We start from the raw sequence: 27,108 nt of genomic DNA on the forward strand, positions 1-27,108 counted from the left end.
AATTTTATGCAATTTTGTTGTGCTATTTTGAATATGGAATAAGGTGTTGAAATCATTTTGTCTTGGAGTTGTGAATGAACACCTAAGGGATGCAAATGAGGAAGGCTCTGGCATGGAGCTTTTTGAGGCTTTGCTGAAACTCTTTTATTCAGAGCTAGTAATTGATTTGAGTTTTATTAGCACCAGATAGAACTTGTCTTAATATGCAATCTGAAACTCCCATTTTTTGTTAATAAAAAAGCTTTTTTGAAGGCACTTGTTTACTTACTTCGTTAGCCGTACAGAACAATTATGATACATGGCCTCCCTTATTTTGAACCTTTAATGCCAAGTAGTTTATCATCTCTATCATTTTAATAACGGTTCTTGGTCCACTCAGGTTTATGATAACCTAATACACCTGATTTTTCTCCATTTGTACGCCGTGTGGCTTTTGGACTTATGGAAGACTTAAATGCTCCTCAGTGGAGTCTTCGTCATTCTTGTAGCTCAACATGACACTTTGATAAATGGCTAACTGGTCGCATTGAACCTAGATTGTTTGAAAATTTATTGGACAGCTTCAAATTAATTTTTATTGGTTTGATTAAATTTATGGGTTGATTAATAGAGGAGATAGATATTTTAATGGTTACATGGATGGATAGTCAATAGAATGACCAGCAATTGAGTTCATTGAACAGTATTACTATTACTAGAAGGCGTCAAGCTTTATTTTCTATAATAGTTCCTTAAAAATAGAGATCAATTACCGCTGTGATTTAAAGTCATCGTTGTATAAGCGATAAAGTCATATTTGTTGCTGAAATGCGCTTTGTCCATTGTCCAACAATCTAAATCATTATTTACCCCTAAAATATTAAACACACATTGATTTACAGCTGAAATATCGTCCCATAAACTATAAATAACAATCGAGTTTGAACTTTCGGACTGCGCATTGTATTCGCATTTCATAAAGTACAAAAGCCCATTAAACTTGCTCTTCCAGATCATAAAAGCATCCTTGAAAATTGACATTAAAAATATTAAATCATAAATCATGTGAAATACAATGAGCATTAAATTATAAATAATGTGATTTGATTTTCAAGCGTCGTCCTGCATCCCGAACCCAATCCATTCTGTTTCCATTTCTTATCATTTTCTATTACATCATGCGTGCGTGTGTATGCAATTTAATGTAGATTCATAGACACATAAATGCTCAATGACATTGATATGGATTACGCTGAATATTTTCTTTTTTCTCAATTCGATGCTACATACTTTTTTTCGTTATGGATGTAAGCTTTACACAGAAAATTGTTTACGATCTTTGATTTTAAATTGAACTGAATCGAATGGAAGAAAAAGGCTTTATCACCTACTGCGAGGAAAATTTATATTGAAAAGGATTCGCACCACTCAGATGCTTAGCGATGAAAAAAATTGTATATATCAAAGAGATTTTTTGAGGACGGAGAAAGGAAAAAGGCAAAGGAAAATGCGAAGGAAAGATTTAGTAATTTATCTAATGATGATTAATGGTGATTAATGGGGTATTGCAATGATTAATTCTCATTCCGATTATTTATAGAACCGTAAATACAATATTTAACTTTTTTGATTGACTTCGAATAAGCTTGGATACACGATTTTGTAAAAGAAAAGCCTTATCCAACATTTTAGTATACTTTAGATCAGTTGTGGTGAGTCAATGTGACTCGGTGATGGAATGGTTTCGTACTACAGTTTCTAATTATTGTGTTACCTACCAAGTTGTCATGGGTTCAAGACTAGACCAGAGAAACTTTTTGCTATATGTTTCTATATGTCCTTTTTTGAATCATATGGAGTGGAACGCAGCTCAGAACCTCCCTTCGTTGGCTAGAGATAATAAGCTGATTAAAAGCGGCATCCAAGACTTGATGGAAGGCTACTACAAAATTCCTTCCATCTGCAACCACTGAGTCGCGACGACTAAAACGTTGATATAAAATGTGAAATTGTAAATAAAGCATGACTAAATAATTCAGTTTGAATGAGACTCAGAGTTGCGTCAGTAGATTTTACGACTGGTGATAGTTTTTAAAATAATTTATCAATAATGTAATCAATAATGTATTAAAAATATGTAATACCTCTTGTGTATTACCATGAACTATTCATTACTTGAAAGATCAGATGATGAGAATATCACAATTCTCTGTGAGATTTATTAAAAACTATTTCACATCCAGGTCTTGATCAGGGGCGTATTAAGGAGAGGGCCTAGATGTTGAAACCTAAAGTTAGAAGGTATTTAAAAGTTTTATGTGGAAGAAGCGATAAATTGAGGAATTTCATCCATAATGTAGGGAGGCAGAGTTTTAATCTCCAATTCACCCCTTGTGTTTTCTGAGATTATCTATTTTATAACTGACTGTATAGTTTTGAATCATAAAACGAATGAATGTAATGAAATGAAATCTACATAAAGCATCACTATTCAGTTTGATTCATTAATTTAAAAAACTAAGTTTAAATAACGAAGTAGTAATTTTAATAGAGAACAGTAGAGAAGGAGACAGAACAACGAAACAAGTAACTAGCACAAGTAGACGTTTTAGCTAGGAACAGACAATCTGACATCGTTTTATCAACAGCCAACAATTCACAGTTGGTTAATAGAAATTAATCATCAATTTAAAAGAAAATTTTAGTCCGTAAAAATGGAAGATGCTTTGTTTGACAAAGGATTCACAGCTACTCTTCCTCCAATTATATTCAATCCAACCACGAGTAACACAACCTACATTATTTTGGGTATTGTCGCCCTTTTAATTATTCTATGTATTGTAAAATTATGCTGTAAAGGTGTGAACTTTATTGATGTCTGCAGATGTTTCAAACGTTGCTGCTCAAGATCGAAACGAAAAGAAACTCCGGAAGGTCCTAATGAAGTATTTATCATCCAAGGAAATGATCAAAATTTATTAAACTCTATTCCAATTGGAAGTTTCAATAAAGATATTATAGTGCTGGATAATAAAGATCTAATTCTAACAGATGAAAACATTCATCAGGTTGTGAGTGGAAATGGAACTTTGAAGAGATAGAAATCGACTTATTTAATATCAAATAGTTTTAGAATCTTATTAAGTTAAGCAATTGTAACGGATATTTGAACCTCCCCTAACATACAAGCATATGATCAATGAGCATCTTACGGTACCTAATGTGGTAGTTAATGAGCATGCTAACAAGGTACCTTAAAATGTTCATTATATACCAAAATATGCTCACTAGGTACCGTAAGATACTCACTAGCTGACCGTAAAATGCTAATTGAGCATATGATTGAACGTTAGGGCTCTAAATGTATTAAAATGATGTTGTAAAGCAGTGTTGGGCAACCTTTGTGCCACCAAAAATTGTGTTAAATTCCTTGAATCGTGTACCTTGCTCGGTTTTGGTCAAAGCATTCTTTCAAGTTTTTCCGCGAAAACTAAAAGGTTGTCCACCACTGCTGTAAAGTTTAGAGTCCAAATGTCAACCTTTTACATCTCACATGATATCCAGTGCCTTTTAAAAAAACTACAAAATTCATCAAAATTATGAAACTATAAAAAAATTCCAGAATTGAGATAACATCAAAAACTGAGGATTACTCATCCTATGATTCAAACTTCCATAGAACAGATCAAAACCTCAACGCTAATCTCATTCTCAATGTAATCAGCTGCAACTACTCATCCCTAAAAATCGTACAGCAACGTGTGTCATCATCACAAAAATCCAGCAAAAATGTAGCATTTCCCTCAAAACAAATTCAATTATTCTCAATGACAATCTCTTCTATTGAAAGTTTTGAAGGGATCAACAACGAGAGATTAAGTGCCCACGATAAGAAGAAAGGAAAAGATTAGTTAATGAAATTACATAAAAGACTTCAAAACTTTCTTTTTTAGATAATGATTGGTACTAATGCAAAGAGTTTCAAATTTCATTTATTATTAATATTGGGAGTGGATCTATTAAGTGGATCTGATATTAAGGGTGGGGAACTGAACTTTATTAACAAAGTTTTGTGTTACGTGGAATATGTTTCTGACAAACCTTGTGGATGCAATGGTAAACTCTTTGGATTATTATGGAAGGAGATGGTAATAAAATTTAATGGAATTATTATAAGCATGGAGGAGATTTAGTTAGGGGTGAACATGAAGTTTGTAAATAAAATGTTAACGAAGGTTGTGATTTTAAGTATATACGTTTTTAAATAAGGCACCGAATTCAAGTGATGGACAACTCTAACCACTTACTTACTTAATTCCCTAAGTAGACAAAGAACTACTCAGACCAAAGTAGCCTGAGCAAAATTCTCACGAGAATGGTCATCTAATGTATTTAAGGTAGGGCGATCATCTGCTGTATTTTTGCCGGGACACTGCTGTACATTTCACTCTCGCTGCTGTGTCCCGACAAAGCCTCAAAATGTCACGATTTTCCAACAAGTCGAAATTGTCAAACTCGATTTTTTCCAAAAAAGTCCCGTTTCCACCCTAATTTAAGGTAAGCAAGCACTCGAGAGCATGTTCTATACCTATTAGGGTTCGCTAGCAATACAGATAAATTGTGATCCTCTCATTGTTCATGAACTTTCTCAGATGTCGCCTTAAACTTGAATCTATCGGTGGCTACCGCTTGACAATTTCTAATACCAGTTTCATATTTCTTGCATGAGTTTTTTGATCATTCTTGTGACCGTTTACCATTTACAAAATCAGACTTGTATAAAGGAGCTTCAACAGTTCTTCTTACAATATGTCCAGCCCATCGAACCTTGTTCATTTTATTCCATTTTACGATGCCAGTCTCTCACTTAACAGGCAAAAAGACCGCTTTTAGATGTCGTAGAGGTCTTTCTGTACTATGATAGCATGTTAGGGCTCTCTACATTGCTACTATACTTTTAAAAGTCCCCCTTCTTCTTACGTCCAAAGATGATTCCAAGAATTTTTCTCTCAAATACACCAGCCGCTTGCCCATCTGCAAGAATTAAATGATTCCGAACTATGTAGTGCTTCTGATCGTATAAGCGTCTTATACGTGACTGATTTTTCTATCATCGAGATTATCTTTGACACTAGGAGATGATGTCGAATTCCCAACTAAGTCAGTACACAGTCAAAAAGTATTCAAATATTAAAAAAACATCCATAACTCAACACATAAAAGCCATAAAATTCTGAGCAGAGATTAGCGGAGCTTTATAATTCAAGCTTTTAATTTACGACACTTATGTGCCTAATCCAATAAAAATTCCATATTTAAACTCCACACACGAATCGCATTAAATATTAAAACATAAAATTATGAATATTATAAAGATATCAACGAGAAAAAAATTGAATTTATTTTTTTGGAGTCGTTTATTTTTCATACTTTGTCCTTGAAAGTAAAGACAATAAAAAAAGGAGTGAAAATCTCATACCTAATATTCATGAAAATATCGTAACTTTTAACTCTCATTCTATCTTCCATCCACATCATGTATATAAAATATCCTTAAAAGAAATAAAAAATAAGGTAAGAAGCATGTATGAAACGATATGACATTGTTAAAATATTTTCACGTACATACTTCCAACTCCCTGTACTCTAAATTGAGAAGAAGAAATAAAAAAGCATTACAATACAGCTTAACACAACATTGAGTTCAGGGTGATGTTTTAGAATTTTTTCTATGCTTACTTTACTTGAAGGTGGAAACTGAAGTTGCAATGATTATGTTCGGAAGGGTAGATGAAATGCTTCTCGAATACCTACTTACTTACTTCCTTGGCGAAGGCGCACGAGGGCTCGTTGCCGCACTTAGGAAAATGGATACTCAACTTATATAAGTTTCGTAGATATTGATTGTTTAACGAGGGTTGGGTCTCATACTAAAGTCACTTGGCCTCATACTAAAACTAAGCTTTTCCGTTAGTACCGCAATGCTTGAGTGGTTTGGCATAGCAAAAACGAGAGAGCTTGCTCACTTTAAATATGATAAAAGAGCATCTCGAGGAAGATCAAAGAATTGGTTCCTGGATTGGATGTGCGATAAAGAACGTCAAAGCGCTTAACGTTCCGAACTGACAGATGTTCTCAATGGACAGAGTTGACTTTAGAAGTTCTCTCCGGTGATGGGCCCACGTGCACCCCAGCTAAGGAACTTTAAAACAACAGATCAGCATGCTTCAAGAGCGTTGTTTTTAGCTTACATCAGTGTGTCTTGGCACACAGCTTTCACAACACTGATTCAGATTATAAATTTACTACATTTTTATTTTTAAAGACAATCTTGTATTTTTTACTGTAAATTAAAAACTAGATACTTACTTTGTTTACTTACTTAGCTAGTAAACCAAATTGAACATGAGTTTACATCCACTCTACATAAAATCTCGCTATAAAGTAAAAAGTAAAGAACGTGGGAAAAAAGTTCTCAATTTAATTCTCAGTGTGAAGATGAAGGGGAGAAACCTCGGCAAAGAGAGAGAGGGAGAGTGAGAGAGTGAGAGAGAATCCAAAAAAAAAGTGTTACGTGTGCTGCAAAAATTATCGCTTACGATGAAATTAAATGTAGCGTGTTGGAAATACATTTTTATGTATCTTCTAATCATATTCTTAATGTTATGTGAGAAGCACGTTTTTTGTATATTATGAGCTTTTTTTCAGCTACTCTTAATATATATACACAGCAACTGTTCTTTATTGCTTTTTACTAGTTTCCTCCTACTTTGTTGCTGTTAACATCGAAAATTAATAAAAGAAGCTAAATAATAAACAAACTGTACACATGCTGGTTGCGAGGATATTGGATTTTGTTTTTTTTTCGTATCGGAACTGATGATTATTGGATTTCATTTGATGTAAATTATTTTATTGACCTTAATTTAGTCAGCATCAATTTTTCTCGCTTTTTTTATAACTCAATTTTCAGTTCCATAAATATCTTTATGTTAATTCATTTAACAGTACATGGACAGTGCTTTTTTTGGAATTGAAACATCAGTAGATACACAAATAAATGTAAAATAATGAAAGCATTAACAAAGACTGACAAGAGACATGAACAAAAAAAACCATTCATCACGTTCGCATTATCTCATTACAAACATCTCGCACTCTCGACATTCTATTTTCTAGTGTAATGTTAGGAACAGGATTTAGCAGTTGATGAGTCGATTGTGTTTGTGGCTTTGAATGTACTGGACCGATAAAATGGAGGGATTTTTTTGTTGTGTGAATAGTTTGTATTATTAATGAACATTCTGGCATTTCTATATTTTATTATGATGCATTTGTTTGTGAATCATTGTCGTTTTTAAGCATAAATTATGTTGTGAATAAGCGAGAACTACAAAATTCATCAAAGGGATCGTGAATTTACTCATTTTACGGTCAGTAAATGAGTATGATTTATTTAAACCTTAGAATCAATGCAAGGGATATCATTTCAAGGGGTTTTCCGCGACATACCTTGATTGTAAGTCTCGATCAAAACCGTATACGGTATATGATTTATGGCATTTCCAAACACTAATATGTCGCGGCATATAGCTGTTCTACCTTTGGTATAAGTAAAGCATTTTCCAATACTAAGTGCATTCTCGGAGATCACACGGTATAAAAATGCCCGAATATCTTGTCTTAGGTAAACTGGCTCATTCTGACCTGAGTCCGGATTTAATCGAATTTGACTAGAGGTCAGATTCACGATGGTTGTGTATTTTTGACCATTTTTACATCGTGAGCTTTTTGAGATTTTTTCATTGTTTGAATGGCGTTGCTAAAATGTACCGTACCAAATCTGTACCGGAGGAATCGGTCTCTTCATTCTAAAACTTCATTATCCGAATGGCACAAATCGTCTAATTGATCAGTAATCTGATTCTAAATTGATTTGACTCTGATATGATGTTAAATTTGGTTTTGAAGCCAGCCTCAAACCAGAGTCATGTCGGATTCAGTTCAAACCCAGCCCCATGTAAGAGATGCCATATTTTTGGAAATTTCTACGCCATGTGTTATCCGGTTAGAGTTATAAAGGCTTCAAAAAGCATTATTGAATTCATATTTTTTGATTTCTTTTATATTCATGATTGAACATTCCTAACTAAACCAAAAAACTCTGTACATACAAAAAGCTACCAATAATACCCCTAACCGATTTATTCTCCATTGTTTTTGTCTGCATTCTATGAATTCGGAAATTAAACATTTACAAAAAAGAAAAAAAAATGTTTTTGGCAGTTGCAGAATTAATTTTCCATTCGTGCTTTTTGTGATAGCATGTGAGCTTAAATGAATAGGTTTGGTATGGTAATTTTCATTTCTACTTTTTTTGTTCGTTTTGTAATCATGACAAGAACACAGCAACAGCAACAGACATGGCAGCCATACCAAAAAAAAAAAAAACTTTTTCCTTTTTTTATTTTAATTTCAAATTTGCGTGCAACATTCGATGGCAAAAGAATAAAACAATAGAGAATGTCGTGATCTTAAAGCATCAATTAAGTTATTTCATGACATCCTGAATATTTTATGTGAAGCAATTGTTAGTCTCCACTTCATGACTTTATGCAAGAGATGGCAAGCATCTAAAATAACATCATGCAAACATTGTCTATGTATACATAAGTATTGGATTGAATATCCATATGCGCATCAAGGATAAACTTTCCATCTCTCTGACTCATTTCATATTCTATATTTTCTCTCATTTAATTTGTTAAATTATCTGGCAAGAACTTCATAAATTATTCATTTTATTTTATATTTTTGTCGAATATCAGTAAACAGTAAGATGGAAAAAAATGTCGACAGTGGCATAAACAGAAGTTTCATGAACCTCAGAAAATAATATTTATAAGAATATATATTCTCGACTGTCATACTTGGCCCATGTTGACTATTTACTTTTGTAATCAATTTTAATGAGAACTTTTTGGTACTAAGCATAGAATGATTGCAAATCTTACTGGGTAAGAGATATCTTAAAAGGTAAACTAAAGGCTCATTTAATAGAATTGATGAATTCTAAGTTCTTAAAAATCCAGAGCTTGATGTTACATGCATTTGATAGCTAATGACAGTTTGACCAGTGAGGGTATGTCGACTTCTAATTATGTTTTTGTGCACATCAAACTTAGGTAGTAAGGCACAATCAAAAACCGCACATGGCATCCGATTCATGGGTTTTCCACAATAGTACAAAACTTAAAGGTGTCCCAATATTTTGCGAAAATCCTCTGGCCAATCTATTTTTTGTTGAAATTATTGCCTGTACCCTACAAAGGTCTTGCAGCCTAGTCACGTTTCTAGTGCATATGATTCGATAATGATCATGTGTACAATTTCCCATGCCGAGTTTCAAACCCATGATTACAGGGTCGGTGTGCGATGATTATGCCTCAAACTACACGACCAAACCATTTCGACTCTTTGCTCTAATTCCTGAATACTGATAGTTTAATATCCTGCTTTATATGTATATTCCTAACGCCTTAGACTTATGCACTTACTAATAATTTCAAAGGAAGTAAAACAATCTCTATGCTTGCATTATTTAATATTTCTACATAAAATAAAGTTCAGGAAAGAGAAAAAACTTGCAAAAAATAGGCTTGGCATTTCTATGATGTATGAGAAGGAAATGAGTTTAAGCATACAAAGAGAATAGAATAGATGAGGAAAAATTAAAGAGGGTAATTTGAAATATTTTTTTTTTTATCTCCATTTATTCCTGTGTTGAACTGTTTGGCATTTGAAAGCAGGAGCCAAAAAATTTGCATATAACAACATCATCATCTCAGCATGGCTTTTTTTTCTTTTGTTTTATAAAAGTTCTTATTCAGAAGATTATGAAGACACATTTTATGCCATACATAAAGAACAGACATCATTTAAATAATAAAAAATAACAAAATGAAAATTAGCAAGAAAATATAAATTTTCTTCAGGATATGTGTGCAGATTATGTTTCTGTGAATGCCTTGAAGCCACAAAAATTTGCTTTAATTTTTGTTGAAACACAAACCTTAGCAACAAGTTGGTGATACAAAGCTTAAAGAGAGTATACAATTGAATCAATTGCATAGACATAATTGTCTAATGTATTTTAATAAGTATTAAGATAGTCAGTTCCAATTTATTTCGACATTTAATTGCTTATTATAATAAAAAAGGAAATTTTTCAATTAGTAAAATTGCTAAGGCGGCAAGAAATTCTTTTGTCTTGCTATTCTTGGAATTTCCGAACATTTAATTGTTTTTGTTTTATCAGAATTTTGCCGCTGAGTTTAGAAGGACATGGCATGGATGAAAAATGGATCTATTCGAGTCATGAAAAATGATCGTGGAAATTCTTTAAAATTTTTTAACCATAAATTTTATTTTATTCTGCTTACCCTTATTCTTTAAGGCTGAGGGGCGGGCAACCTTTTTTCGCGACACATCTTAATGACATGCTTCGACCAAAACTTATTGTTAGGCAAACATTTCCTGTATCAAAGCCTCTTTCAACTTAGCTTTTTATCAAGTTTTGAAAAAGCTTTAGCTATTCAGATCATTAAGATTCAGAGCTGCGCTAGAACGTTTTGCAATTAATGACTGGTTAATGAGTGAGCGTGCGCCAGACCTCTGTACTCAATAGACGTCCAGTTTATTGTGGTATCAGAACAAAACACTCCTTTAGTGACGCTATTATCAGATTTTTGTCTCTATCCTACAAAGGGAGGCTATAAGCTGCAATTCCACTACACATGATTTGAAAAGGGACAATTGAATAATTTCCCTTGCTGATTCTCAAACCCATGACTATTCCAATACTAAACCATTCGTCCACCGAGCCACTTCGACTCACGTATCAAATTAATGTTATGTTAATATCCAATTAATGGTTATTTCTAAGGCTCAAAGCATCAGTTTGATGGTATATGCCACAAGAAGATGGTGTTGATACTTTTGAAGTAAACTGCCATTAGAAAGCTATTGAAATACATTTAACCATTGAAATCCTGTGAAAGTCCCATTTGGGTTCCGATCCCGAGTCTTAAACCATCCAGCATTTCATTAAATAGAAACTCCTTATATTTGATGAAATCTATAATCTATCAAAAACAAGATATCCCAGTACCAATTCAAGTTCTTATCCAAAAATAACTATCCAGATCTATTTCAAGAGCTTTAAATCTTCTGAAGAGCTTTAAAATAACTCGACATATTCATAATATTTTCATTAAATTTATAATCCACAAAAACATGTTTCACATCAAGAAGTTTTAACAAAATAATTTACATGAAAATCTGTCCTATGTCATTGATATTAATTACAACTTGATTACATCCATATTTCATAATATTATTTATAGGTCATACATATCATCGTCAAGTCTTGTCAAAGACATATATTTTCACTTTGCAACTTCTTAATGTAATCTATTAATTGATATATTGTCAGAAAATGAGACATGAGAACTTACCTACCTTAATATAATTTTGGTAGCTATACATACCGTATGATGTATCTATGGATATAGAAGTACTCTTGATATAAATTACCTGAATATCATGTAAAAATTGATGCATGTTGATTTCAATCGTTCACAATGCAGGTCAGGTGGAATGATGATGTTAATAGACATCGTTCGAAATTTTGTATGGAAATTAATTCAGCAATTTTGAATCATCATCTTCATCGTCTATTTTGTGCATAATTCAAATAATGAATTTTTATTAAACATTTTTGAATTGAGATCGAGTTTGAAGCTTTTCGTTGAATAATTGAGGAAAGATGGAGCGTATTTAGGGAAAGCTTTTGAGCTTAAATTTCGAAATTTCGAATTTCGAACATCAAATTTCTAACATCTTTTTCGAATTTCGAATTTGACTTTCGAATTTTGAACATAAAATTCGAATCTCGAACATAAATTTCGAATTTCGAACATAAAATCAACATCAAATTCAAATTTTGAACATTCAATTCGAATTTCGATAGTTAAATTCGTATTTCGAACATCAAATTAGAATTTCGAACAGCAAATTAGAATTTAGAAAATCAAATTAGAATTTCGAACATAAAATTAGAATTTAAAATATAAAATTCGAAATTGTAACATCAATTTCTAATTTAGAACATCAAATTTCAAATTTATAACTTATATTTCGAATTTTCGAACATCTATTCCGAATTTTCGAACATTATTTTCGAATTTTCGAACATTACTTTGAAAATTACAGCCAAAAATATTTCGGTTGAGCAAGCAAAATCAATAGTAACCCAAGCAACAAGCTTAGCTTTCCACATCATATGCGAAGTCTGAAGTAAACACAAAATTCTGGAATTCAGCATTAATTAAGAGTTGTTGAAAATTTAAAAATTCAACAATTCTGAAAATTCTCAATATCAGTAATTACCATTTTCTAGTAGCAGTGCTGATTATTCATAATACAGTAATCAACAACGCACTATGATCTAGATTTGAAAATTTTGTTCAAAAATTCAATGTGCAGTATTTTTTGGAAGAAACCTAAAATTTTCAAAATCCAAATGACCGTTTTTCAGATGATGAGTAAATTTGCAATTTTTTGGTATTTTAAGTACTTTTAAATGCTCTAACTTAATTAACTATGAAGGTCCTTAATTAAAAAATAACATATCAGCTAAAAAAATGGTGAAATAACGTTAATAATGTGAAAAGTTTTGAAGTTTACACCAAATAATGTTGCACGACAAGAGTGAAAAAGCCAAAATTATGCAATTTTCAACATCAAATATCTCAAAATCGGTGTCGATCGGCATAGTGGCATTAATACATAAGGTAAATCTCTAATTGATCTTTCGATTCTTTTATATCTCGTGATGAGATCTGATGAGATTTTTAACTTATTTACAATTAAAAATTTGAAAATTACGACATTTTTAATCAAATTTTTACTAACTTTAGAGGCATTTTTCAATGCATTTCAATGGTCAAATCGTAAATAGCCACTTTAAATTAGCTATAGATAGATAAACAGATTAATTTTAGTGTATAAATGATGAGAATTCAACAGAAATATTTTGGGTTGAAAAATGTAAACAAAAAATTCGATATTTTGGAATAAATTTTCTATAGTTAGACAATGATTTAAAGGCTGATATTTTGAGGAATGATGCAGCCTTTGGTGTATTTTCGATTGATCATCAAACATGTTAATAAATAATACACAAAAAAAGTGAATTTTTGAACAAAATTTTCAAATCTAGATCATAGTGCAACGTAAAAAGCAAAAAAACTTTTGCTCCAGTAGAGTAAAGACTCAAGTACTTCATATATACGATGAAAAATAGAGCACATAATTTAATTTCCAAAGCTATTGCGGTCTTTATTCAGCAGAATTAGTTTTGTAGTGGGATGAGTTAATAATAATTCTAGATGAACTTACAATGTTTCCAGTTTGTGGCTTAAGGAGCATAGAAAAATATTATCTGTTGTTAAAGGAAAACATTGAGATACAGTATAAGTGCTTTCTTTTATTATTAACTTTCTTGGACTGGGTTTATAAGGAAGATGTGCTGTAAAGTATCATTTTGGGATTGTGACATCAGTGGTCTAAATGGTTGAGTGTTTGCCTTACGTCCCAAAGGTCTTGGATTCAATCCCATCCCATGCCTAATTTTCGAACATCAATTTCGAATTTTTCGAACATGACTTTGAACATCACAGGAAAAATTTGAGGTCTTTGACACATAATGTATCTCTACTGCTGGGTATATAAGGATATACTAGAAACTTGATAATTTTCTTTACGAAAATTTGCACACACAAATTGAACCTGAGTGCATTACAAGATTCATCAAGTCTAATAACGTACCCGTGTCATTGCAATGTGTAGAGCTTGCAAGTGGTTTAAATCCTCCATCATAAACTGTAGGTCTATAGCAGTAGTGAAGCAACTTTTATTTTTTGGGGCACAACTTGATTGCAAGCTTCGATTCGGCTCATGGGATTTCCAAACATTCTTGGCAGCACACTGGTGTTCTATAAGATTAATACTGGTCTTTAGGGTTCACACTGGTCTATGGGGTTCTTATTGTTCCATAAGGTTCAATAAATAATTAATTAAGGTAAAATGCGCCCCAATCAACCACTCAACACAATTCCTATTACAATCTTCTATCTATTAATCTCTACTGTCTCTATTACATTTCCTTCCGTATCTATCCTCCTTTATTGTTTAGTCGAACATCGTATTTGATTTACTAAAGGCTCATCTGAAGCGAGCACCGAGCCTTAGGGGAGCTGGTAAGTATTAGTAATGACAAAGCTTTGACAAAATACATCTGTAAGGAGTGTCTACAGATTAATTGGAACAACAATTCCATTCATTATATTCTCCTTTTTCCTCTTTTTTCTAGCATTAGTTCGTTTAGCTTCATTGAAGATGCAAGCTGAGCCATGGCCACCATTTTATAACATTACACAAGCACTTTCTCGTCTAAATGAGGTAAAATGATATAAGGTTGATATATCTGATATAGGAAGACATAATTTTCATTCCTTAATCCTATACTCAAGATGAAAATGATCCTTAAGATTAATTCATGCCTACACTTCTTTGTTCCTACCATTATACATTCTCATTTTCTTACATCATTCTAATTTATAGCTGGAAATAACTTCAGATAATTGGTTCGAGAATGTTTTAAGGATTTATGAGCAGCGAAAAACATACAATGTGATGGAAAATGTTACAAGTGATAGTCAGACTTGGGCATATCCGATAATTTCCAGAGCATTTTATGATCCGCTCAGCCATAAAATTGGTGCGTATTACTTCGTTTGACATTATTGCTTGATGTGCTTATGATTTTACTTTGTCTGGCTGCAGCAGTAATTTTGTGATTTTTTGTGCTGAATGGAGCTGTTCCTATCAGGCAAAAAGCATGTTTTTATGGTACAGAAATGCCATAGAAGTCCTCGACGAATACGGCAAGGCAACAGAGATAATTGCATATCATTCGATGTTGGCATTAAATGGTATGAAATCTATGGCTCGTCTGCCCGGACTTAATCTAAGCTCAACACAAATTTTCTTCCTTGTAACCGCGCAAGAGCTATGCTCAAAATCACAATATGAACAAATGCCATAGAAGTCCTCGACGAATACGGCAAGGCAACAGAGATAATCAAGTCAAATGTACACAAATACCACTTCGGTACCTAAAAGCGATCTTGTCTGTTAGGGAGATGGCCCACATGAACTTGTAAATGCGCTCTAACCACCTCAAAAAATCACAAAATTTTCTTACTTTTTTATTTTTTTCCTTTGACTTCCGTCTTCGCATTTTATTCTGTTCATTCTTTTGTTTTTTCTTCCAACGTTTAAATTACTCTGTGGCTATTTGAGTGTAAAGGCAATAATAGGAACTGAAAATTGTCATTTTCTCTTCTCATCTTACAGTTGTGCCATTATCATTAATTCTCGTACCATTTTTTCATCCAAATCTTCCGCCATATCTTCACTTTTCAACTGTCGGCATGACAATTGCAAAAGAGATTTTACGTTCGGTTACGAAAGCATTTGAGGATAAGGCAATGCGATGTGTACCAACAGCTGTGGAAGTATTTTCAAATTCAAGTCGCATGGAGCTACTGATAACGTCGGGTGGTATGCAAATTGCATATCATTCGATGTTGGCATTAAATGGTATGAAATCTATGGCTCGTCTACCCGGACTTAATCTAAGCTCAACACAAATTTTCTTCCTTGTAACCGCGCAAGAGCTATGCTCAAAATCACAATATGAGGGAGTCGAGACAGATACAGAAGATTTTCATGACATGTAAGTTTATTTTATATTCATTCTCACAACGTATATCCATATGGTTGTGCTTCTTCATTCCTTCAGACTGAAATGATATGCTATAAATCTATCAAAAAATTTAATGCTTTGCTTTGGTATGGTATTAACTCCTTTTTCTTTCCTTTCTGTCTCTTTTTTTCAAAAAAAAAGTTTATTTTGGCTTATAGCTCAAGGCGGAACCGCCAGTCAACACTTTCAATGTCAATATGGTACGACTTTTCGTCTCATACAGAATTGTGGAATCTGGTAACGAGTGATGATTGATGATAACACCATTCATACTTTTCTGTTCTCCTCTATTTTGTTCATACTATTTTTATATCCCATGCTATACACCAAAAAATATATGGAGATAGAGAGTATAATACGTATTATGTGTACTAATAGAATACGAGTGAGATGTTATGCTAAAATATTTTTCAACGTCATTGTGATGAGCAAAAGTATATTTTTTGTTGGTGCAGGGTTGGTGTAGGGTGGAATTAGATTTAATTTCTTACTTCCTTCGATGATTGTGTAGCTCAATTATGATCCATGACCTCCCATAGATGTTGTCTGAAGCTCGTGCACAATCGCTAGCAGCGGTTGTAGCGCTGGATTCTACTTGCCAATTTCAAATACTAAGTACAACAATATCTATATTAACTGTCTATTTCCAGGAGTTCTTAGGTCGCCTTCGTGCTCTCCTGTCAATTACAATCAGATTTTCAGATGGGAATCCAAAAGTTTAGCAACAATTATAGCACTAGACCGAAAGGCATTTCCAAACATTATTGGACTAGTCTGGTCAGTTTGTCGCAGGACATAGGTTACCTGCCAATACATTTTAGTACAAAACAATGGGTAAACGGTTGAAGCGCACTGATTGACACTTAATTATTCTCACTAACCCTCAGGAGGTCAAGGTTCCTATTTTGGATCAAAATCTTTAATTTGCTAGGATTTTTCGAGAAAATAAATCGAAAAACTAGAATTTCTCTAAGAATCACAGGCCAGGCCTACATTTAGTGCAATTCCTGCAATTTAGATCCACAGCGGTGTATTTCATGCAATTTAGATTCCAATGTCTGCAGTTTTTGCTGTAAAGTACAGTCCATCTAAAACTGTAAATCTTCAATTTTGGACAAACCCTACGAAAATACCTCTTAAATGTATGGATTTAATGGAAAAATCACTTCTAAATCAGACCCCTCCCCCTCACCTTCATAGATAATTTCTGGCGACACCCCTACCAACCCTGCAAAACACCCAACTTTAATCTATTTTTTTTTTGTATTTAAGAAATTTTCTCTCTCGTTCTAAAAAAATTTTATATTAAAATTTATTACTATTAAGGAAGAAAAATGAGAGTATTAATAAAACATGATGAGGAAAAATTACGATTTGTGACAATACTCGAGATTTATAGATTGTCTCTTTCATGTTCATGTATCATCCTGTCTTATTCCTGTTTAAAATTCATGAAAATTTCTCAAAAAAAAACTACGTGCATTTTTTATGTGAGCTTTAAATTAAATGTTGAGTTTGTAAAGCGTAGATGCTGCTGCAGCTTTGTAAGTCTTTCGTACGACAGGAGGATTTTCTTTGTTTTTGAACTGAAATATGCAAATAACTTTGTTGCATTCTTTTCAACAATTCTGTGCTAAATAAATGAGGACACTGCTACACAATTTGCATGAATAAATTGCAACATCCTTTTTTTTTTTGGTTAATTACAAAATTTTCTAGAGACTTTTGATGCTTTTAAATTTAATTTCGAGTACAAAGTGCTTCGGTTAAATGTTAAAAGTTGAAAATTCCAATAAATATTAGAATTAACAAGATTATACTCCCAAATGAGATTAGATGCAGTTCACAGTTCAGATGAAATTATTTCGTTAGTTTGAAGGTGAATGAAATTTTATATTTATTGTTATTTGGGATGGATATTTAGCATAAATAGTTGTGTCCTTCGAGTTTTATTGCTTGAGTTTGAAAGCTTTATTGTTTGAGTTGGGGGTCATTTGATAATAATGTCTAATATTTAGTAGAATGAGGAAGTTGAAGATGTTTTGGTATCTGTAGGGGTATGTTAAGCTGTATCACGCTCTGTGAAATATGATCTGGATAGCACAAATCGATTAGTCGATCTAAACTTCGGCACTAGACTGGCGTGACTTTGACTTGGTTAAGGATCAATTGAAATTCCGACATCACGTGACTCTGATTTGGTTCAGGATTCGTTTTAAATCTTGCATCATGTCAAAGTCACGCCAGTTTGGGTCATAAGTTTTGATCAACTAACTGTTTTGTGCTATTTGGATGAGATTATTATTTTTAATTTCAAGTAATTAAATGCAAAAATTCTTAAAATTCTTAAAATACAAAAGTTAATTATAGAAATAAAACTCAACCATTTGAGAGGAACAGACTGTGATTAGTCGACCGTACGTCAAGTTATATACTTGGTATTGTATCTACAAAAGTCAGCAGTCTGCGAAAATGCTGTCCTTTGAGTAAAAGATGGCAACCTGCATAAAATCCATCATCGAAAGGCAACTAGCGGAAGATGCCTACCTGTAGAAGAGGCAACCTATGGAAATCATGATTTGGTCTGTTTTCGCTAATTATTTCTACCGGCATGTCAATTCTGAATTTCCCAAATATCAAGTAATCAAACATACAATCGACTAATAGCAGTCAGTTCCACTCGAGCCACAAGAAATTGATCAATATAAGTATAATTTTAAGCAACAAACTGATAAATTACTCAATAAAAATATATCAAAGGAATTGAAACCTTCTGCCAAGATAGTTGACGATGATATAAATTGATCTTGAATTCATAAAAATGTAAGCCAAAGCTCCTTAAATTGACCATATCATCACAGTCAAGTAGGAATCAATTAACCTTTTTGTTCCATTTTCTGTCACAAAATGTATAAATTCATATGTTTAATAGTTGCACGATATGACTACAACAGATGATGACGATAAAAAATATAAATTTTATTTTTATTGTATTTCCACTCTTTTGTTTCCTTCTTCTTTTTTTCGATTGCGTAATATCGGAGCCTTAGCATCGTCGCATTGTAATATCGTCGATAATATTACATCTTCTATACTCACATGTGTGTGGAGCCGTAAACTCAATTTTCCTTCTAATAAATCATCATGAATGTGGCATATGAACGTATAAAAAAACGAAAATAAGTATATAGGAATGAAAAAAACAGAATAAAAAGAAGTAACATGGAGAATTATGGCATGCTGGTTAAAGTAGAGATAGATATGATATAAATAATGGTACGAGAGTCTCATACAATAAAGTGTGTAGGTTAGGGAGTGGTTGGGTACAAATTAGGATTGCTTTATATTTGGCGGTGGTTTACATTTGGATCTGAAATTGATTGCGTCCCAAAAAGCACTTACTTAACTACTTAACTGGCTGTACAGATCAATTGTGATCCCTGGCGTCGTTGAAGTCTAGAACAGGCTTTATTGTTGGATTTCGTGAGGCTTGCGTTCCTAAAAGCACAAGACGAAGAAATGTCCAAAAATCCGTCCCATGTCGACTTGACTCTAGTTAGAAGCCGAATTTCATCGATTCTGGCCTGGATCAGGAGTCACACTGGCTTCGGACAGGATTTTTAGTCATTTTTACGCCGAATGCCTTCAGGACAAGGACATAGTCAAAAAGAGGATATGCATTTTGAAACTAAATTCAAAAAAATCCTCAAACAGCTAAATAGACCGCTTTTAGGTACCGTAGTCGTCTTTCTGTAGTATGCAGCACTACAAAGCATGTTCTTTGCCTGTTATAGATCTAGCAAATATCCCAAAAACTTCCAAAAATCTTCGAATCCCTTCAAAATAATCAATATTTATCAAAACCATTCCTATCTCCAACACATCAATGAATAATGCAAGTCAAATTACTTCTTTGTCTTCCATTCATTCTCATAAAAATATATAAAAAGTGTCCCTTTCGATAAGTTCTGCTTTTTTTATCAAGGCAAACAAAAAAATTTTTCGCAAAACCAAAAAAAAGGCAAACAAAATTTTTGCTGTCAGATCCTTTTTTCTGTTTATTTCTACTTCCATATCTTTGACACCATGCAAATTTGTTGCTTATATATTCTATATGCTAGTCACGGCTACATATATTTAATTGAAGGATAGCAATGGAAAGCACAAAAAAAGAGAGAGCATTGAATAAGAATTTATGTACATTTTTTGTGTCGTATGTGAATGAAAAACAAAAATTGTCTGATAAGAGCAAGCATAACAAAAAACGATGCTGTCTATAGGCGAATGTTGATGTTTTATATGCGACAAAAAAAGAGTTCACTCAACACTCTTTCTAATAGGTTATGAAAGCAAGTTTGGGATGATGTTTAGGATGGCGTGGAAACTGGAATGCTATTTTATGTTCGGAAATCGAATCACGGACCTATTGATTGCGAGTGCAGTGACCGAGGGTCTATCGGTATAATGTCACTTGATCTCATTTCAATCAAGAGATGACTCCTGAGTGCGAATTATGAATGACAAAGTCTTTATTTGCTGTAGCTGACATCAAGGAGCTTCAGAGCTCGTGTCTTGGTCTTGTCTTACTTCAAACGCGGTCGAAATCGTTATTTTTTACTATAGATTTTTTTTTACTATAGTCTATGTACTTTACAAATGTTACTATATGCAAGTCAATGTTTGGTGCTTGCTGCTTCTCAAAGAAACAATGAGAATGCTCATGAATTCAGTCACTAAATTAAGCAAGCCCATTTACATAGATTGAGTACACTCATAAGCACGGTCGTTTAAGTGAGTATATCATTGTCTGTTAAGGCTTTTCTTCTTGCTTTATTGCAAGTGTCAGCGAAATGCTGAAACGCAATCTTCATGATAACCGTTGCATATTCTAACGGCGAGATATCAACAGAGCATAAATGCTACAGTGAGTCAAGTGCTCAGACCACTAACAAGGAAGGCACAATACATAGAAATTTTCAAAAATCTGAAGTTGGACCAGCACTACTCTGGCTATAGTTGAGATCCGATAAAGCCAGATCTCAGATCATAGTCAATTCAGAATTTAATTAGATTTTCAGCTATTTTAACATCGAGAGCTTTCCGGCAAGCTATTGGGCTTTATCATTGGTAGTGCGAGGCTTGATTTCCACTTCGTACGAGTAATTGGATGATTTTGGATTCCTTCAGGTGCTATTAGAGCACCTACTTTGTGCTTAAGATTCAAACAAACTTAGACATTCTGCTTACCAGTAGACTCCTACTTCCAATTTAAATCATTGACAACCTCTGTTCATGATAAAAGAAAATTATGTAAGCAAGTAAGGAACACAAAAATCAGATTATAGATAGCCCGTAGCACTCGACAAATGTTTTCTATCCACAAAAAATAATAATATTTTTTTTTTCACCATCCACGGTCCTTTGATCCTTCTTGCAAAAAAGTTCACACAGAAAAAAAAAATTATGTTGTGTTTTTGAGGAAAATTGAGATTAATGTTTATGTGCTTCTGGTTTTATTTATTTATTATTATTATTTTGTTCCTTATCATGACACGCGAGAACATTTTGTTAGGAAAACAAAATTTTAACACTTTTTTTTTGTGTGTGTCTTGCTCTTGGATGTTCATATCATTTCCAGTTATTATGCTCTTTTTGTGTCGAAGAAAATTTAATGTGATATTTATGGAGAGGAGATGGAACAAGCATGACGAAAAAAAAGGATTCAGGTCAAAACCAATGTGATGAAAAAAGCTGCTTAAAATTTCAACATCCGTAGTTTTGTATGGGGAAATGTGCACATTCGCGATAAAATTTAAGAATGCGATTAAGTTCGTTTAGTGATGTAGGAAGCGGTTTTCAATTGACAGTAAGCTCATGCTGGAAATTATTCGAAAGTTAGCAGTCATTACTGAATCAGAACATTGCCCGAAAAACACATAATTGGGTAATTGATCATAAATCCAGGCCCCATGTACAACCCAGGTATCAATCAGATACCATGCCTGTGTAATGCCGGTCTCCGATAACTGTCCTCCGACAGAACAATCCGGTGTGACACTATTATGATGCCAGTGCCATGCTGGTCTTCAACTCAAGACCTTACAACGGACCAGTCAACTGTGACTCTGACTTGATGCAGAATTCGATTTAAATTCGATTCTGTGTTAGTGTCGGATTTGGTCCGATGTCTGTAATGGTGTTGAAGACCGTCATGGTATTGAATTTAAATCGATTTGTGCACCATATCAAAATCACACCTAGCTGGTACCAGACTTTAGATTAATTAACCAACTTGTGCTATTCAGGTCCATTTTGTCACAATCCTAAGTCATGCACGTAAGCATTCACTTCAAAATGCAATTCCTTGTAATTCTTGTAAAGTCATCATAGCTTTAATAATGTGTTCCTTTTCTCTCTCATGAACAACATAGAATAGAAACTCATTTTGAAAAAGTTTACATTTTTTTAAACCCGAGATACTTATGATTTGTTTTTATGGAGTTACAATATTTGATTATTATTTGAAGCTAAGGATAGCACCTTAAGAAGCAAATAGCATGCTTTCATGATACAGGACTTAAAACCTTGCAGTACCTAAAAGCGTTCTATTTATCTATTAGAGCCAGTCAAGGATGCGGAATTGATCAATCACGTTTCTATCAATTTCGATCCATTTTAAAATTTTTTGAGATTTCAACCATTTTCATGTAAATTTAATGAATCAGAACAAAAGACAGCACTCGGATGCTATCATCAATTATTTAAGGGGGTTTTAAAAGGAAATCCTAAGATATTGGGAGGTTTGGAAATACCGTATTGAAAAATAGGAATTATGTCCCAAAAAGGGATGCAGGGTGCAAGAATGAGTTTGGCCCCAAAACCCCCTAAATATGTCTCTCTGCAGCACCAACTCTTCAAAAAACATCCAGCATGCCACTTACAATTTTCTACTCTACACATCTCCATCATGTACCACTCGGCATCCACACAGAAAAAAGAGAGAAAAAAAAATCCATTTACGTTTTATTGCCAAAAAATGCCACTTGAGCTTTTTATAGTACTTTTAGCTTCAAAGCGCGATATCATGAATGCTTTTTTGATTGCTCTTGCATGCATAACTACTATGACAAAGCTTAAAAAAGAGAGCAAGGAAGGGAATGGAAAGTGGAATAATAATAGTAATCTTTATGAATAAAAAGAAGAAAAAAAAAAGCTTTAAGGAAGGTAGTAGTGTCAAAATATATACGTAGTGTAGAATTTATGCTGTATACATTAAATAAAAAAAAAATTGAGATGAAAAAGCAATAAAATTTTAATGAAAATGAAAACGAGAGAGAAAATGAAAATATTTTATGATTATCATGAAAATGGAAGTAGATAAGATGAGGGAAAAAATTTATTTATTCGTAAAAGAAAATGTCTATAGAACAATAACTATAAAGAGACAAAAGGATATAAATAGAGAAATGATGATAATAATTTGAAATTGGAAACTGCACTGAAATGTGAGAGATACGAAAGTTATGTGAAATTTTATGATATTTTTTTTGTAGAAGCAATATTAATACTGCGCAGGTGGATTACCAGCAATTCATTTGATATTATTGCTTTCAAATGTCAAACCAAGCTAATGATTCTTGGTATTAGCTTGAGATAAAAATTAGGGATCGTTCATTTATTATGTTACAGAACTTTTTGTCAAAAATTAACAATATCCTCATGAAAAAAGGGGTTTGGGGAAGCTGAAGTCTTACTCCAAAGCTGTCCAAATGTCAAGTACAAGTCTTTTCGTGGTATTTCCTGATACCGCTGGTGTTCTAGTTATTTGCCGGGATAGGTACTTTAAAGGATAGACAAACTACTTCGTTTGAAGGGTGGCAACCCGACAATCAGACTAGGCGTGGAAAGGTTTACAACCAACCATTTTCCAAATCAATTTGCAAAAAGAAAGCAACAAAAACGAATAATTATAAAGTTTAAAAATCTATGAAAATTGATCGAAGCGAGAATTGAACTCACGTCCTCTAGACTAGTTGCTTAGGCTTACTGTCTAGACTAATAAACGATAAGGGTAAGAATGACAATTTATGAATTTAAATGATGAAAATTTAGAAATCAGTTTTTTCATAAGTGTGGAACTCTCAGAATCTAGAACATGTTCTCAAGAGCACCTGTTTTCTTTCAGTTGCTTCAACTGTGCATGTTGAATTCGAAGATTCAGATTGCAAATTTTACCATTTGTATCCTGATTTTCGGAATGCCATTCTTCAGACAGGATTTGGATTGGTTTTTAATTTATTCTTTTAAGTATTTATTCCAGTCCAGGGCTAGGTCCCAAACGTAATAAGTAAACGATCCCTTATTTAAATTTACCATTTTGTGCATTTTTAATTCAATTAAATTTTTTAAAAATTTTGAGATATTATTTTCCAAATTTTCCGAAATTGGGCCTAAATCCTCATCCATAAATAAAAAAAAAAAAAAAAAATTCACCCGAACATGAGTAAAATAAAAAATACTAGAAGTACGTACATATATATTAAATAAAACATAGAGTGTATTTTTGTAGTCAATTAAACTTTACCGAACAAAGCCCATAAATTGATGCATTTTATTGAAAAAAAAGCAAAAATTGATAATAAAAATGACTAATTTCCTGATGCGAAGCCAAAAGAGACAGATAAAAAAAAGTAAAAAAATAAAAATTAAAAAATGTAGTAAAAGTTTTTAGCTGTAGTAAAAAAAGATAAAAAAAAAATTGAAAATAAACAACTCAAAAAAAGGAAGATAAGTGAAACTTTCAGGGTCCATATCCTAAAATACACACACACAGAAGCTTAAAAGCTCTTAAAACAATTTTTAGAAAAACAAAAAAATTCCTACGAGAAACTTTGTGTATCCAAAAAAAAGAAGTGGGCTTGCTGTATCTAATTTAAAAACAGCTAACAAATATTTTTAAAGTCATTAAAATTGAATTAGGTAAACAAGGCATGAGTTTGTCTGTAAACAATCAAAGGAAGACGAAGAATGAAAAAAAAAAGTTTCACTCTGATGTTTTCCTTTCCTGTTTTATGAAGGTTTAAAAGTTTTATGGATGAAAATCTTCTACTCATGAAATAAAGCTTTGCTTCATCATCTGTTGATGGGATGAATTTTTTTTTGTGGTAATTGCTGGCAAATGCAGCTTCATGTTGAAAAAAGTATTTAGACACGTGTAGCCAATGAAAATTTGAGATTGACATTGCAAATAACATTTTTGGGGGCATTTATGGGAAGGATGAATATGTGTCAGTGGTTGCTTATTGTTTGAGGACTAGCGTTTGAAGGATTGGTCTATGCTGGAAATTTACATAGAGAAGAGATCATAAATTCAGTTTTGGTCCAACTTGATTTTGGCTTGAGGCCGGATTACAACGATTTCGGCTATTCCTATGTCGCGTGCTTTCGCGGTCTATTTTTGAGATGACTAAGTTATGATTTTATTTTAATTGGTTCCCAATTATTTAAAATATGGTAGTACTTTGAACCGGTGAAATGTCAGCATTGACCTAAATGGCAGAGCGATGGCCTAACGTACCAAAGATCCTAGTTTCAATCTTGAGTCATGGCTAATTTTCAAAGCTTTTTTTTCTATTTTGCTGCTGTAATTGTGAAGCTTGGTTCATGTACTGAGTGCAATTTTGAGGTCTTCAACACCATAATGTGTCTCTTTATTGCTAAGTAGTGTATCCACAAGAATTCAGAATCTTGTGTAAACGAGTTGTAACTAGGTACATTACAGGATGACGAAAACTTGTCCTTAAACTGCAGAGCTTGGAATTAGAATTAATCCCAATATAAACTGCAAGTTTAAAGGATTTGGTACAGATTATTAATCGATGTACCTTCAGCTCATTAGACAGAGTCCTTCAAATATTATATATTATCTTTTGAAGGAACTAGAACTTCTATCATTAGAATTAGAATTTTTAATTGAAATTCTCTAAATTCGAAGAAAAGGATCAAGTCTCAAAACGATATATTTAAACTTAAATTGATGCATCATATAGGTATTCCTACAAATATATCTATTTCGAATGTATAATAATGTTTCCCAAAAAATATTCCATTTCAGCTCATGCACGTGCCAAGTTCCCAACACAAAGAAGTCTAAAATTTCCAATCACTAAGATAAAAGTTAAAGACTTAGTATTAGATACCATGACACTTCATTTATTCTTCCAATCTATTTTTTGTTAAGGGACTCCAAAGAGATTACAAAAGGAAAAAGGATGACTAAAGTCGAAAAAAAGGGAAAAAGCTAAAAGGGTTAAGTGAAGGAACTAAAGATTTAAGAGGGACACGATCGAATTGAAAAAAAGAAATGTTCTGAATGTCAAACCCATGTTTAATGAGGAGGATTTGACTATACTATGTATAATCATTTTTCGGCATGAACAAGGACGTGTTCAAAGGTTGAAGGGGGAGTTTGAGGTTCTATATGCCTCGTTTTTATATAAAAATCTTCAATTTTTTAGGGTTTTTTGTGGAAAAAGTTTGAAAAACTTTAAAAAAATTTTGAGATTTTTTCCAAAAAATTCGGCCTAGCCCCCCCCCCCCCCCTAGGGAGGGGGTCTAAAAACGTCAATTCTAACGTTATTTTATTTCCGATCCAACCCTTGCTAGCAATTACCTCTAAAAAAATTCCATCTTCAAGTTATTAAATTAAATTCAATTAAAGGAGAAAGAGAATTTTTAAAAAAAATTTAAGATAGTTGATTTCTGTGATAGAATGACTTATGCATGAATAAAAACAAAAACAGTATAAGAAGAAAATTTAAAAGAAAAATTAGTATAACAAAATTGAATAAATGAAGAAATAAAAATCCTTTTAGAAGTAAAAATTGTAGAATCATTTAACAAAGAATGAATTGAAAGCTTTTGAAAAAAGATGATAATAAAAGAATGTTGTGTAATAATATAAAAAGGAAATAAATAAAGTAGAAAAATGTAATTTAAACAAAATGCATATTTTTTTTTCTTTTATTTTAATAGGTAAAAAGGGTTGATAAAAGGTTGAGAAATTGTTTTTAAAAATTTCAAAAAAGTTTAAATGTGTTTGAATTTTTTTTTTGATAATTTAAGTTTCTTTAATTTTTAAATATTTAATAAATTTGAAATTTTTAAAAAATTTTATTAATTTGATTTTTTTTTAAATTTAAAAAGTTTTAATTTTCATAAAAATTTAAAATTTTGAT

General features: G+C 32.6%; 1 protein-coding gene across 2 annotated transcripts in view; it reads left to right on the top strand.

Moving 5' to 3' along the window:
- The window catches only part of Nepl16 (Neprilysin-like 16), a 52,893-nt gene extending 26,216 nt beyond the window's left edge, over positions 1-26,677 (top strand). For both annotated transcript variants that reach the window (XM_070645939.1, XM_070645948.1), the window contains 5 exons: positions 14,237-14,300; positions 14,414-14,502; positions 14,665-14,821; positions 15,460-15,841; positions 16,013-26,677. In XM_070645939.1, coding sequence (XP_070502040.1) covers positions 14,237-14,300; positions 14,414-14,502; positions 14,665-14,821; positions 15,460-15,841; positions 16,013-16,112 — 792 coding nt within the window. In that variant the 3' untranslated portion in view covers positions 16,113-26,677. The remainder of the gene's footprint in view (positions 1-14,236; positions 14,301-14,413; positions 14,503-14,664; positions 14,822-15,459; positions 15,842-16,012) is intronic.
- Positions 26,678-27,108: the final 431 nt, after the last annotated feature.

This window comes from Chironomus tepperi, unplaced genomic scaffold (genome assembly GCF_022539635.2).
Source record: "Chironomus tepperi strain 1889 unplaced genomic scaffold, CSIRO-AGI_Ctep_v1 contig_33, whole genome shotgun sequence".
Taxonomy (NCBI): domain Eukaryota; kingdom Metazoa; phylum Arthropoda; class Insecta; order Diptera; family Chironomidae; genus Chironomus; species Chironomus tepperi.